This window comes from Gossypium raimondii, chromosome 6 (genome assembly GCF_025698545.1).
Source record: "Gossypium raimondii isolate GPD5lz chromosome 6, ASM2569854v1, whole genome shotgun sequence".
Lineage (NCBI taxonomy): Eukaryota > Viridiplantae > Streptophyta > Magnoliopsida > Malvales > Malvaceae > Gossypium > Gossypium raimondii.
Window position 1 is genome coordinate 20,783,186 of NC_068570.1, and position 14,726 is coordinate 20,797,911.

General features: G+C 30.7%; 1 protein-coding gene across 1 annotated transcript; it reads left to right on the forward strand.

Moving 5' to 3' along the window:
- The first annotated feature begins 2,843 nt into the window (after positions 1–2,843).
- On the forward strand, positions 2,844–3,536 carry LOC105772255 (uncharacterized). The gene is made up of 2 exons (XM_012593563.2): positions 2,844–3,032; positions 3,122–3,536. The coding sequence occupies exons 1-2, from the start codon at positions 2,895–2,897 to the stop codon at positions 3,272–3,274; spliced, it is 291 nt and encodes a 96-aa protein (XP_012449017.1). The 5' UTR covers positions 2,844–2,894; the 3' UTR covers positions 3,275–3,536.
- Positions 3,537–14,726: the final 11,190 nt, after the last annotated feature.

Genomic DNA, 14,726 nt, shown 5'->3' on the forward strand with positions numbered 1-14,726 from the left:
TCACCCAAACTTATGGTCTCGACTACAACGAGACGTTTGCACCGGTTGCCAAGCTAAACACCGTTTGGGTCCTGCTATCTCTTGCTACCAACCTTGATTGGCACTTGACTCAATTAGATGTAAAAAATGCTTTTCTCAACGGGGAATTAAATGAGGAGGTGTACATGAATTTCCCACCCGGGTTTGAAGAAAACAAGGACCAAGTGTGTAAGTTGAAGAAGTCCTTGTATGGGCTGGAACAATCTCCACGAGCGTGGTTCAGCCGATTTGCAAAAGCTATGACTAGCAGAAATTACATTCAAGGACAGGCACACCACACCATGTTCTACAAGCACTCAGAAGAGGGTAAATGATGCATCCTTATTGTTTATGTGGACGATTTAATATTAACAGGAAATGACTCGAGCGAAATTTTGAGATTGAAAGAATTTCTTGGTACAGAGTTTGAACTTAAAGACTTGGGGAGTCCTAAATATTTTCTTGGTATGGAGGTAGCAAGGTCGAAAAAAGGTATCTTCATTTCCCAAAGGAAATATGTTCTTGATCTACTGTCGGAAGTTGGTTTGATGGGCAGCAAACCAGTCAAAACTCCTATGAAGTTTAACCTTAAATTGGGAACTAATGAGGATGGAGAAGAAATCGACAGGGGGAGATATCAACGTCTAGTAGGAAGGCTCATCTACCTATCTCACACCGTCCCGGACATAGCCTTGATGTGAGTGTTATTAGTCAAGATATGCATGCCCGAGGGAGAAGCACACAAGTCATATAGAATACTAAGATATCTAAAAGGAATTCTGGTAAAGGCCTATACTTTAAGAAGATCATCAACCAAGCGTGGAAGCCTACATCGATGCAGATGAAAGAGTTTTGTTAATGATAGACGCTTTACAAGCGGCTATTGTAGTTATGTTTGGGGTAATCTCGTGACGTGGAGGAGCAAAAAAGCATCTGTGGTAGCACGCAGCAGGCGGCGGCGCGAGGCGAGTATTGAGCACTATCTCATGGTATATGCAAAGGAGTTTGGATACAAAGACTTATGGGAGAACTAAAAGTGCCTTATACTGCACCTATAAAGATGTCTTGTGACAACCATCTGCTGTAAGCATAGCACATAATCCATGCATCATGATCGGACCAAACATGTGGAAATAGATCGTCACTTTATAAAAGAAAAATACACTCGTGAGAAGTATGCATCACCTACCTACCTACTAGACAACAAGTTGCAAACATGTTAACTAAAAGTTTGAACAGAAACATGTTTGAAGAACTTATTGGCAAGCTGGGTTTGATTAACATCTACACTCCAGCTTGAGGGGGAGTGTTGGAATCCCTATAATTAAGGATGGAAATCTGTTGGAAAATCTTACCTTATTACTATTAGTTCCCTCGTAAATAGAAACTAATCTCAGTTACTGATTCTTAGGAAATTAGGATTTGTTTCCTTTAAAATGATTATTCCTCTCTTTATAATCTGTAAACTAAAGCAATAGAATAATAACAATTTTTTTTCCTCTGAGTTTTTTCACCTCCAATACAAATTGATAGAAAGATGAAGTAAACAAATATGACATCTAAAAACGTATGTTTTTACAAATCTTGGCTCACTAAAACAAATAAAATAAGAGTAAAAAAATATTTTACATTTAGTACAAAGACTATGTACAAGAGAAAACTGAGAAATGGAATTCAAAGCTTTTCTCTTTAACTTTGATGCTTAGATACGTCTCTCTTAAGTATTTTAGTGTTTTTTACTTGTATTTATATCAAAAAATGAGTTTGTGAATGCTTGGAGACATTGGAAGTGATTTGGAACCATTTGAAGCATTAATTTTGAGCCGAAAAAGTGCCCCTTCAATTTAGGTATCTATACTTGGCTAAAAAGTAGTCGCTTATAGTTGTTATAATTGCAAGTCTTGAAACTTAGAAAGCAAGTTTGGATACTTGCAAGGCAAGGTATCAGCACTTGCATACCAAGTCTCGGTACATTGCCTCGTTGGGTTGTCTTATGGCTACTGACTTGCTAGTCTCAATAGAATACTTACAATGCTAATTATAGAGACTTAGCTACCAAAATGATTTTAAAACATTTTCAAACACTGTAAAATATTTTGGTATTAACTCAAAAACATTTGAATAAGTTGGAAACATATTTTTAAATATTTTGTAAACCTTTTGGAAATACTTTGAAAATGCTTGTTAATTAAATGACTTAAGAAATAAATAACTAAAACTTATCCTAAATAAAACTAATTTCACCAGTCGAATAGAAAGTTTTTTTCTTTCTTTTAAGTATGTTATACATATAACAGTACTATGGAGTATTGGCTTTTCTTCTTTCCTAAAATTAATTTTTATTTTTATTTTGAAGCTTGAGCAGCCATTATTCCTTTACCACTCACTCTCTTTCTCTAACTTTGCCCAATTATTAAATGAAAAGTTGAAAGCATATATGCTGGTTTATTTGATGTGCATATGGGTGTTTAATTATTATTTTTAACATATTTAATGCATTAATTTTATTGAATTTAAAAGAAAAATCACTATTATTTTCAAAAAGAAAAAAGGAAAATATTTTCTTAAATACCATATTATTATTAAGCTTTGGCTCTTCTTAATTGATTAGCATTTTCCAATTCCAAATCTGATTTATTTTGTTTTCATTTGACTCTAAACTTAGTAAAGATTCCTTGCTTAATCTTTGCCTCATTTGCTTTATCTTTTTGCACACAAAATGTTTAATTCTTTCAGCAGTCCCTATATTTTCAATTTTTTAAAATTCAGTTTCTCTACTTATCCAATTTAAAAAATTAAAATCCAATTGATAATATAGTTATTGTTCCTTCAAGAAAGTGGCTTCTCAGTTCCTTTTCAAATCATATATAGAAGAGATGCTGGAAGGTAAAGCAGTGATTGAAGACACAGATATGCCATTAAAGATGCAAGCTGGAGCACTGGCATCAGCATCTCGAGCTCTTGATCTCTTTGAAGGTTTTGACTGCATCTCTATTGCTGCATATATTAAAAAGGTTATCATCAAATCACACTTCCTTTGCTTTTGCTTTTGTTTTTAGCTTTTAGATTATAATTATTGCTTAGCATGTGTAAATGTAATCAGGAATTTGACAAGATGTATGGGGGTGGATGGCAATGCGTGGTGGGTACAAATTTCAGTTGTTTCATCACCCATTTCAAAGGAACTTTCATCTATTTTGCTTTGGGAACTCTCAACTTTCTCATCTTCAACCCAACCCATTCTTTTTCTTGTTGATGGATCTTCATCTTCATCTTCAAAGGTTATCTTTGTTTTCTTGATGATCATTTAATAGTTTGAAGTTGGCTTAGGTGTCAATTCTCCTTTTTGCTTGTGTGATTGATGAGAGTTGATGAATTATAAGTCAAAATTATGTTTGTGGGTTCTTGTGTTTAGGTAAAGTTGAAGATTTAGTTCAGAAAAATTAAACCACTCTCATTTCTTTGATTTCAAAATGACATTTCAAAAATTTGTCAACTTACCAATGAGATTGGCATAAGTGATTAGGGTTTAGACACTTTGTGCACATCACTCGACTTCAAGTCTTGTTAATCACCTTCGATTGTTTTATATGCCCCAAAAACTCAGTAAGTCCATTACCAAAAAAGTTTGTAAGTAAACCTCTTCTCAAGGGCGTAGCTAAAGAGGATCAGCATGGTTCTAGCCCTCTTTACAATTGGTATTTGTTAACATTTTAAACTTATATCATTATTTAACAATAATGTAAAATTATATTTGGCCCTTTCAAAATTTCAATTTCGTCATACTAAACTTTTAATTTAATGCAATGAATTTGGTAATACTTTTTATTATACAAATTTTATTACTTTTTAGCTTAATTTTTCTTAGATTTTAATTAACCATATATTTACCTTAGCTATTTTATTATTCATATTTTTCATTCTATATAATTAAAAATAAAAAAGAAATTATGACTATATTTAGTACAAATTGGATATTACTTATTTTAAATATCCTAAATTAATATAACTTTATTTTTATTTTATAATATTAAACAATTTTATAATTATTTTCATTATATTGTAATTTCTTAGAAATTAAAACTTTATAATTTATAATTTTGTTGTTATTTAACCACAAAAATAATTTATACTTGAAAATTGAAAAAATATTATAATTTTTATATTTTTGGTAATTTAAAATTATATAAAATTTAAATATGAAGCTTTACTGGTAGAATTATCCACAAAATGACTTAGATTTGATTAGTTAGCCAATAGTTTTCTTGCTTACATTGACTAGCTTGTTCGACATCAAAAGATATTTTTAATTAAAATTATATAAAAATATTTTTAAATTAAAAAGTAAATCCAAGTTTATCTTCTTCTTTTTTAATTATTTGGACTACAACATCAAATTAGACAAATACATCTTAACTTTGGCCTTGTTTGATAAACCATTGAAAATTAAATCTATTTAAAATTAATATTTTAATGATTTATTTTTTACACATGTTTGTTAATCCAAAATTAAAGCAATCCAATAGAATCATTCTATAAAAAGTGTGTAAAATAATGAGTAGATAAGAGCTACTTATCACTTAATGGAGAATATTTTCAATTAATACAATTTTATTTTATTTATTTTAGTATTATATTATCCTATAAAACTTTATGTTTAAATTTCGATTTTTATTTAGAATAAAGTGAAATGTTTAAAATTAAGGATGAAATGTAGAATTTTTTAATTTAAATTTTATATTTATCAAACAATCTAATTATCTTTTGTAATTAATTTTAAGTAATATATCACATAAATTTTATGACTTAAATTCAAAACTTAAATTTTCAATACTTAATTTTTCAAGATATACTTGGAAATTTAAGTGTTGAAAGTTAAATACTGAATTTTTAAGACTGTACATACTCAACTTATGTTAGAAAATTGTATGGTGAATTAGGAATGTTGGGGATTGACCCGTATAAACAAGGAAATAGAAAAGGAAGAGAAGATCGAACACACTAATTTTACGTGGAAAGCCCAGAGTTAAGAAGATAAAAAAATCACGGGCAAAGGAGACATCGCTTTTCACTAAATGAGTAAACAAAAGAGAGTATAATATGGAGAAAATAAGCCTAAATGTACTAAACGTACAAAACCAAACTCCGAAAATAAAATGCTAACTCAAGAATAAAATCATCTCCATAACCACGAAAACTCTTACCAAAACTCATTTGCGACTACATCTTGTTGCCCCCAAAAGAAAAGCCTTATAGTACTACATCTTTAATGGCCTTTCAAAACAGGGATACAATTGCCCTTCAAATAGGTCAAGATTAGAGTTCTAATCAGAGTTCGACATGGGAAAAGATAGCAGAGTTTAACTAGGAGAATTAACTCGGTGTTTGTAGAAAACATATCACCACGTCGCAACATCCTCATTCACGTTGTCACAACGTCAGGAAACTTCTCGTCGTGACATCGCCGACTAAGTTTGGTAAGTGTCTGCAACCTGTCCAATAAATGCGATGCACACCCCACAAATCTCCACCTTGACTTGTATTTACTATATCTTCTTCTCCAACCCCTGTCACAAGCTGAACTCAATCTTTGCAGAATGCCAACCAAGCCCAAATCATTCTCGAACTTGGAAACTGAAAGACTTCTAGTCTTCAAATCAAGGTTGTATAGTGCAACAATGGCTACATGAATAGACATGTGCTTCACAACAGGAGAGAAAACATCGAGGAAATTAACTCCCTCCACTTAACTGTCACCCTTTGCGACCAACTTTGCTTTAAACACTTTGCTTTATTTGAAACTATTACAATCTGAAATTTGTGATTCCATCAAATTTCTTGATATCAAAATTCATTGTCGCCATCCCTAAACAGGTCGATTGTAAAAACATAAAATTGCTATAATACCAATTTCTTGGGGATCGACCCGTATAAACTTCGAAAGAGAAAAGTAGAGAAGATCGAACACACAAATCTTAGGTGGAAAACCCTCAGTTAAGAGGATAAAAAATCATGAGTGAAGGAGGCATCTAATTTTCACTAAATGAGTAAACAAACGAAAGTACAATATGGAGAAATAAGCCTAAATGTACCAAATGTACAAACCCAAACCCCAAAAACAAAGTCCTAACTCGGGAACAAAATTCTCTCCATAGTTACCACCAAAACTCATCTACAACTACATCTTGTTGCCCCCAAAAAATAAAATATAAGTACTAAATATAATTATGTTGTTTGATAAAAGTAAATACTAACTTTAAAAATTATGTTTTTATTAGTTTTAATCTTATTAATATAATATTTTATATTATTTTGAATAGTTTTGTATAAAAGTTAAATATGATAATTTGAATATCTTATTTTTAAAGGTTAATAAAATAAATTAACTTAATATTTTCTATATTAAGTGATAAGTAGTTATCTTCCTACTTTTGTTATTCAAAAAACCCTAAGTGTTGAAAATTTAAGTCTGAAAAATTAAGTATTGAATAAGTTATAATATTTATTTGATAAATTACTTAAAATTAAGTACCAAATATATTTATACTATTTGATAAATGTAAAATTTAAATTATGAAATTTTTATTTTACACTTTTATTCTTACTTTTAAACCTTGCAGGCAATTTTAAACAAACTCTAATTTTAAATATCTTTACTATAAATATAAAATGTTAAAAACACTATGAAAATGAAATATAATTTTATTAAGAAAAATTGAAGGTTCATGTTTCATAGAAAACTTTGTTAAATAAAAGAATAAACTGAATGAGAAAATTGAGAGTAAATGTAAAGTGTTTAAAAGGATAATATAGTCTAAAAGAATTAAATAAAAAAAGAATTAAACATATTGTAATAAGTAATTTTCTATTTACTTATAATTTTATATATATATATATATATATATATATTTGGAAAAAGTTGTATAAAGTAGATTTCATTAAATATTATCAAACGTATGTAAAAAAAATAAAAGTATTGAAAGTATTAATTTTCAGTTGATTATTTTTTAAAAATTTATCAAACCTAACTTTATTTTTTATTTGAATATATATATATATATATATCTCCTAAACCTGTTATGATAATTAAAAAAATTGTGAACTTAACCTAGACTAGTTGCTTGGGTAAGAAATTTTTTACCTTAGGTAGGTATAGTTAAACTTGAATTTAAATTAAATACTTTTAAAAATAATTAAATTTAGTAATAAATTTATATAAAATAGTAATATTCATTTTTTTTTTTAAAAACAATGAAATGGATTAATTGGGTGGATCGAATTAGGCTCGAGCATGACATTGCAAATTTTTTTTAAACAGTAACTTGGCTTGGCTCATTAACATATTTAACTTAAAATATAACATGTTAATAAACATATTAAGTAGAAAAATATGATAACAAATATTAATAACAATTAAGATTTTTGTATGTCAATTTAAAATTTGAACTATGGGTCTTACCTCTAGTTTTCTTTGAGATTTTTCCGAGTGCAAGTTCTTTCATCCCGCATTTTGTAATTGTGCATGGTTTTGTATTGCTTAGTTAGTTGATATTATTATTGTAACACTCTTAACCCGTCTCTATCTCCGAATTAGGGTTACAGAGTATTACAACACATTGAAACAGATGATAACATAAAATCATTCATCTATTAATTTAAATAACAAATATTCAAAAATCATCGTCATTCATAACATATATACAATTACGGGCCTTATATCGAGCTTATGGAACCTAAAAATCAAATTGGAAACAATTAGGGGCTAATTTGAAATAAAGCAGAAAAATGTAGAAAATTTGAAATCAGGGGTCACACAGTCATTTGGCCAAGCCGTGTGGCTCAGGAACATAACCATGTGGCCAAACCATGTACAGATGAAAATAGGGTCACACGGTCGTGTCGCCAGACCATGTGCAATTCAAAATAGGGTCACATAACCGTGTCTCTAAGTAGTGTAACAATCTGAAACCGTGTGGGAAAAACCTGCACCAAAATTGAATAAGCCACATAGCCGTGTGGAGTGGCTGTGTGTGACACACAACCGTGTGACAGCCTGTGTCCTAGGCCGTATGCACCTAAAATCACTTCTAAAACAAGGCAAAACATTTCTCATTCCTTAGGTGTCAAGCCAAACCAAAATCAACCAATCTCATACCTTCAAAGCACATTCAAGCAAGCTTAAAACATACCAAAACATTCAACCTAAGCGCCTAACCAATATGCCCTCATTGGCACCACATTTCATACACCAAACTAAACACACATTCAATCATCTGAAGGTACTACCTTAAAGATATACCAACATATATACATGAAACTTGAGCATACTATAGCAAAAACATTCAAATAGCATATTTACCAATCAATTCATCCCAATCATATTCAAATGGTAAATCGCATTCCATTTTATTATACCATATCCAATTTCTCCTTTCAATGATTGATTCTATGTAGCTAATGCATATATTCTTTTCATTTTACATATATAAAACTTAAAACATATCATATCATATAATGTTCATAAATAACAATTGCAATTCAATCACCCCTCTCAATTTGTAATATGTGATACATTCTATTCAAAGCTTGATACCATATATCCATTTCATAAATGTTCCTTACATAAATCAATTTACATATAGCCATTTCAAGTGTCGACCTTATCACAACATGATTCAACAATTCCAAGTCAGTAAACAACAATTATGCGGATATTCAGAATTCATAATTTTGTTCATTTCAATGAAACAATTTAGCACTGTACATCCTTTATTTTTCTAATAGAACTTTGTAAAAGAACTCAATACACAAGTCCGAGAAATAGATGATGCTCGTATGAGCTAATCATATACATAAATATATGTGTCAGGTTACCCGTTCGGGATAAACCAGTGACAACACAGAAAAATAGCTTGGTCTAGGCTATGTATACATGTAAGGTTACCAATGCAAGCTAAACCTTTAAAACAAAAACGGATTACCAATCCAGGCTAAATCTGTGTCACATGTATATCTGAGTCTGCAACAAATGCTGGAGCTCGGTCCAGAACGGGAATCATACAGAAACCTCTTGTATGAGACTTTTACTCGGTCCATCAAAATTATCTCAAAATTTGATTTATTACCACATAGTCTGATTTCCAATTTCAATAGTTTATATTCAATTAATTAACAATGTTTAATAATGAATTGTAATTATGGAAGATAGTATGAACTTACCTAGACAAAAACGGTTGCAAAAACAAGGCTGACGACTAATTCGTTAATTTAGCTTTTCCACAATTCGAGTCCTATTGTTTCGTTTCTTGATCTAAATAATTGTTTTCGTTCAATTGATCCATTCAAACATCTCAAATAATTAAACTTAAACTTATAAGCCCTTTATATATAAATTTACAAAATTATCCCTAAACTTTACACTTTTTACAATTTAGTCCATAAACACAAATTTACAAATTAACCACATTTAATCAAAACCCATGCTAGCCAAATTCTATATAGTCCCTATTCAACCCTCATTTATCAAAATTTCACAATAATTTCAAGAAGTTTTACTATTTAAACAATTTAATCATTTAACAATAAAATTACTAAAAATCACTTTATAAAATAGTCATATTTAACAACTAAGCTTAATAATCTACCATTAGACTTGAAAAAACTTCAAACTCATCAATGGCATAATCAAAAATATTTAATAATTTTACAAAATAGTCCCTGAGTTAGCTAGATCAAGTTCTCGAGATTCTAAAAATATAAAAATTATAAGAAACGGACTAAAAACTACTTACCAATTAGCAAAAATAAACTTGTCGTGATTTAGAACCCTTTCCCATTTTGTTTTTGGTTCTCAAATGGAAAAGATGAAAGAAATTCAACTTTTCTTTCTTTTTAAAATGGTTTTCTTAAACATATAATATAATATTTATAAAATAAAATAAATCATATTTTAAGTAATAAATCTTCCACCACTGTCCATTACCATTAAGAATGGTATAATTACCATTTAATCCCTTAACATAAGTTATTTATTCTTTTTAGTTAATAGAAATCAATAAAGATCAATTTTTACGTCTTTTACGATTTAGACATTTTTCTTTAATTAACTATTTTAACTTTAAAATTTTCTGATCAAATTTCAATACACTTATATCATTGCTCCATAAATATTTTTATTAATATTTACTGGCTCAGTTTATAGAAACGAGGTCCCGATACCTCATTTTCCAAAACCACTTGACTCTAGGGACAACCACTTGTACTTAACTATTCGTTCAATTTGCAAAAATTACTAAATCAATATTCAATATAATATTATAATACTCACTCGTGGGATTTGTAGTCCCGAAACCACTATTTTTGACACCACTGTTTCGGATTTGGTCATTAAATTTCTATAGTGAGGGAATAATCTTTTAATTGGTTTTTTGGTTGTAATCTAGTCATTTTGATGCACTATTAGGAGAAGATCGCGAGACGAACGATTTGTATCCGGTGAACTAGGTGTTGTAGGACTGCTTCTTTTCCTAGGTAAGTGATCGAATGCTTAGCTATGAACTGATTTTGGCTAGGGTTGAATGCCCTATTGGTTATGATGAATTAGTGATTTGGATTTGGTATATCATTGTTAATCAACTTGTTTTGAATGTCATTTTTGGGGTCTGGAAGTGTGATGTAGTGTCATTTTTCAGAAATCATCAGGTGTGTGACTTAACCCTACATGATTTGTGTGTATGGAGCTAACTCAAGATTTCATAAAATAGTGAAAAACTGAAACTATCGACGCCAGATGACTGTGTGCCAGACCGTGTGAGCCATACGGGCGTGTGTCTGGCCGTGTGTCAGACCATGTGAGACACACGGGCGTGTGTCTGGCTTCATGTCTAGCCATGTGGGCCACACGGTCTAGACAGGTAGGGTGTGTGGGCCCATTTTGAACAGTTTGTTTGGGCCTTGTGTGGACCGAGTGTGGGAATTCTGAAATATGATTTGTAAGTATTTTAGAAGAATGTTAGACCCTATAAAGTCGTAAATCTATGCGTTCATATCTCAGTATAAATATGACTCTAAATAAGCTAATTCGTATGATTTGTTCTATTTTTTCATATGTATGAAAAACTTAATTTTGATTTTTCATTAGTGGGTGTGGCATGTTATGATGATTATGCACAATCACTTTGTATGACTTTGCATAAGCATTTGGGGTATAAGATGGAAGAAGTTTGTTTCTGGCAATTTATCTGCGCTTTATGATTCTGGCGGTATTTCTGCAATATACTTTCGGCAGCAGAGCTGCACATTATCTGAGTGGCATACATCCACATTACGATGTGAGGGATGTATGGGTTCTTGTAGCCTTATTTGGTGTGATTGGTTGGACAGAGTTGGTGTGTAGCAGATGGGGGGTAGGACTTTCCGTATGACATTGTTATACTAAGCATGTTATAGTTTATGATCTGTCCATTTTGATAAATGCATATGTGCATGTTCTATAATTTGATTCTGTTTATTTGATTATGATTGTGGGCCAAGGCACACACTGGGCTTTATAACTCACCCCGTTTGCTTAATAATTTTAGGTAACCCTCGGACTTAGGATTTGATAGTGCACGGGAGCTCAGATTGGTTATTTTGTATAAAACTTATTTAGTAATCCTTATTTTGAAATTTACGGACTTTTGGACTGTTAATCTATTTTGTGAACTTCATTTGTGGTTTTGGGATTTGCAAAGTATCCAGTTAGCTATTTAAAATTCGGTATGACTCTTGATAATTAAAAATTAAATGCTTGATTTTCAAAGCTAAACAAGTCTAAGAAATTTTTCGCTGCAAAATTTTAAATCAGGAATACGCATTTTTACAAAGCAAGTAAATGTAGTCAATAGCGTGATTTTTTTAAATAGGGTATTAAAGCAAGTTTTTGTGAAAAAATTTTACTTCAGAATAAGTTAAGTTTTGAGAACAAGTGATCAAGGTTTCGAAATATTAATGTAACCCTCAAGATTCGACCATAACGTCTAGGTCGGGTTTAAGGTGTTACAATATGGATACTAAATTTTAAGATTTTTCAATTCAAACCAACGAATAGTGTAGGTTGTGTCTCGCATTTATCGGACAGTTCGCAGGCACTTAGCAAAGCCAGTCGGTGGCATCATGACAAGAAGCTTCCCGGCATTGCGACAACAGACGACGTCTTGACGATGCAAATGAGGACGTTGCGACATATCAACGTGTTTCCCACAAACACCAAGTTTCTTCTCCTAGTTAAACTCTGCTATATTTTCGTAGTTGGACTCTGATTAATCTAAGAATACTTTAGTATGATTTATGTGTTTGTTGGGGATTGACCAGTATAAACAATGAAATAAAAAAAAGGTAGAGAAGATCGAACACACAAATATTTACTTGCAAAACTCCTCAAAAGATGATAAAAACCACGAGAAAAATATGCTTCGACTTTTCACTAAATGAGTAAACAAACAAGAGTATAATATGGATCAAATAAACCAAAATGTAATAAACATACAAACTCAAACCCCAAAAAAGAGTCCCTAAATCGAGAACAAAATTCTCTCCATGGTTACCACAAAAACTCTCACCAAAGCTCATCTGCAACTACATCTTGTTGCCCCCAAAAAGAAAAGTCATGTAGTACTACATCTTTAATTGTTTTACAAAATAGGTGATAGGGATAAGAGCAGAAGAGGATTGTAAAGTTTGTCTAAGTCACGAATTTGACTTAGGGCTCTAGACGTTCAGAAACAAAACTTGGATTTTAAAACAACCTAAAACGCAATCAAATCCAAGTCAAATAAAACAAATAAAAATAAATAAGTAAGATAAATAAATAGAACAATAAATCAAATATTGGAACAATAAAGAAGAAAATAAAAAAGATAAATGGAAAAGATAGAACGTGGTATGTAGAAGTCCTAAGAAGCCCTGGAAACAAGAAGAATCCACAACTCCCTTCAAACGGCTCTAATTTCCTCTCCAATAAAGAAAACTTGACAAGAAAAAGTTTGAAGATAATCCCCGCAATCTAAAAATATTGTTAAAACTCTTTTAAAAGAAAACTTAAGAGAAATTCTTGAAAAAGAAAAACTCAAAGAGAAGTTGAATAATAATCAATTGAATAAATTGTGTACACTGCAAAGGCCTTTATATAGGCTAGCTAAATAAATCTAAATAAAACTCTAAAGTTTACTAGAAACTTAAAATAATTAATAATTATAAAAATTTGAAATAATAAAATAATTAGAGCTGATAAATACAATATTTTAATCATATATAATAAAAATTAAGCCTAAAACCTGAACCCAATATGATTTAAACTCGAATTAAAAGCTCGAAACTCGTAATTCTTGTCATAATTCCATCTAGAAATTCTGCTCATATAGTCTTCATTAAAACAGTCATAACGTGAGCTCCCGAACTCAAAATCGAGTGATTCAAAGTGTGTTTTGAAGCTAAGAGATAGATATTTGAACGCCATGAGACATCTTAACTAATAAATGCCTAGATCCCATCCAAAATGTTGTCACATGTCTATCGGTTCCCCCAAGCATAAAAATCAGAATCTTAGGTGAACGAAATTTAATAAATTTCACCCATTTTGTGCATGTATCATTCCTCGTTTCCGCAAAAAGATTCACCCTCACATATTGCCTTTGATTGAATCTTGGTTTGCTTAGTTTGGCCTTTGATCTTATTGTTGAGCCTTCAAGTAGTCACATCCATGGGTCTAAAATTGGGCATTGAGACTCGTATCATTCCTCCCTTTCTCAAGAAGATTTGTTCTCAAATCTTTAGCTGTATAAAAAGAAAAGGGATTATAATTAATAACAATAAAATGAAAAAAATACTTACATAAGATTTCTTGGATGCCAAAACTATCACCGGGATCAAAGACATTATTTCGATCCTTCAATTCAGTTTCGATAATAGACGTCTCCTTTAAAAACAAGATATCAATACTAAACAAAGAAATGTTACACACATGAGTGTTCAAGTAAAATATAACATGTAACTTTCTTTGAATATGCATGGCCATCCATAAGTATTTCCAATGATGAGTCAAGAATTTCACATAATTATAAAAATCAAGAAGGTTAAGATTATTATGTAAAATTCATAATTAAAGGTCAAGATAGAAAGTTTTGTTGCAAGAGAAAATGTATAAAATGCTTTAATAAACCTATATAATGCAACAAAATTACTACTCTTAAACTTTAAAATTTTAGATAAACCCATAAAATTAATTGAAACAGACAAAGGTTTATTTAAACTTGACCAACGAGAAAACATATCGTAAGAAAATTTAAAATCAGTAGCATAATTATCTAACACATGTAAGGTATGCCTTCTTAATTCAATTTCTAATGTTTCCTTGCTTTTCTTGCCTTGTAGAACTTGTGGAGAATTATCAATGTTCAACATACCTCTCTCCCACAAGTGAAATTATCTATCGGTGGTAGAGTAATGTAATTGGAAGCCTATCAATGGATCCTTGAAATCTTGTAACAAGGAAACACCACTACACAGATTCGAATTATGGTTAGTTAAAACATAATCATTCCTTAATTTTTCATGAAAATTTTCTTGTTTTTCATTTTCTTTTCCCATCTGAGAACTCTCCAATTTTACCTCATATGTATTTTCTCACCAAAAGAGGACCATTAAGTAGATTTTTATCACTCAAGGTCTCT

Coding starts and splice junctions, on each gene's coding strand:
- LOC105772255 (XM_012593563.2), top strand. CDS start 2,895: ATGCTGGAAGGTAAAGCAGTGATTGAAGACACAGATATGCCATTAAAG. Junction 3,033..3,121: donor TTGCTGCATATATTAAAAAG/GTTATCATCAAA, acceptor AAATGTAATCAG/GAATTTGACAAGATGTATGG.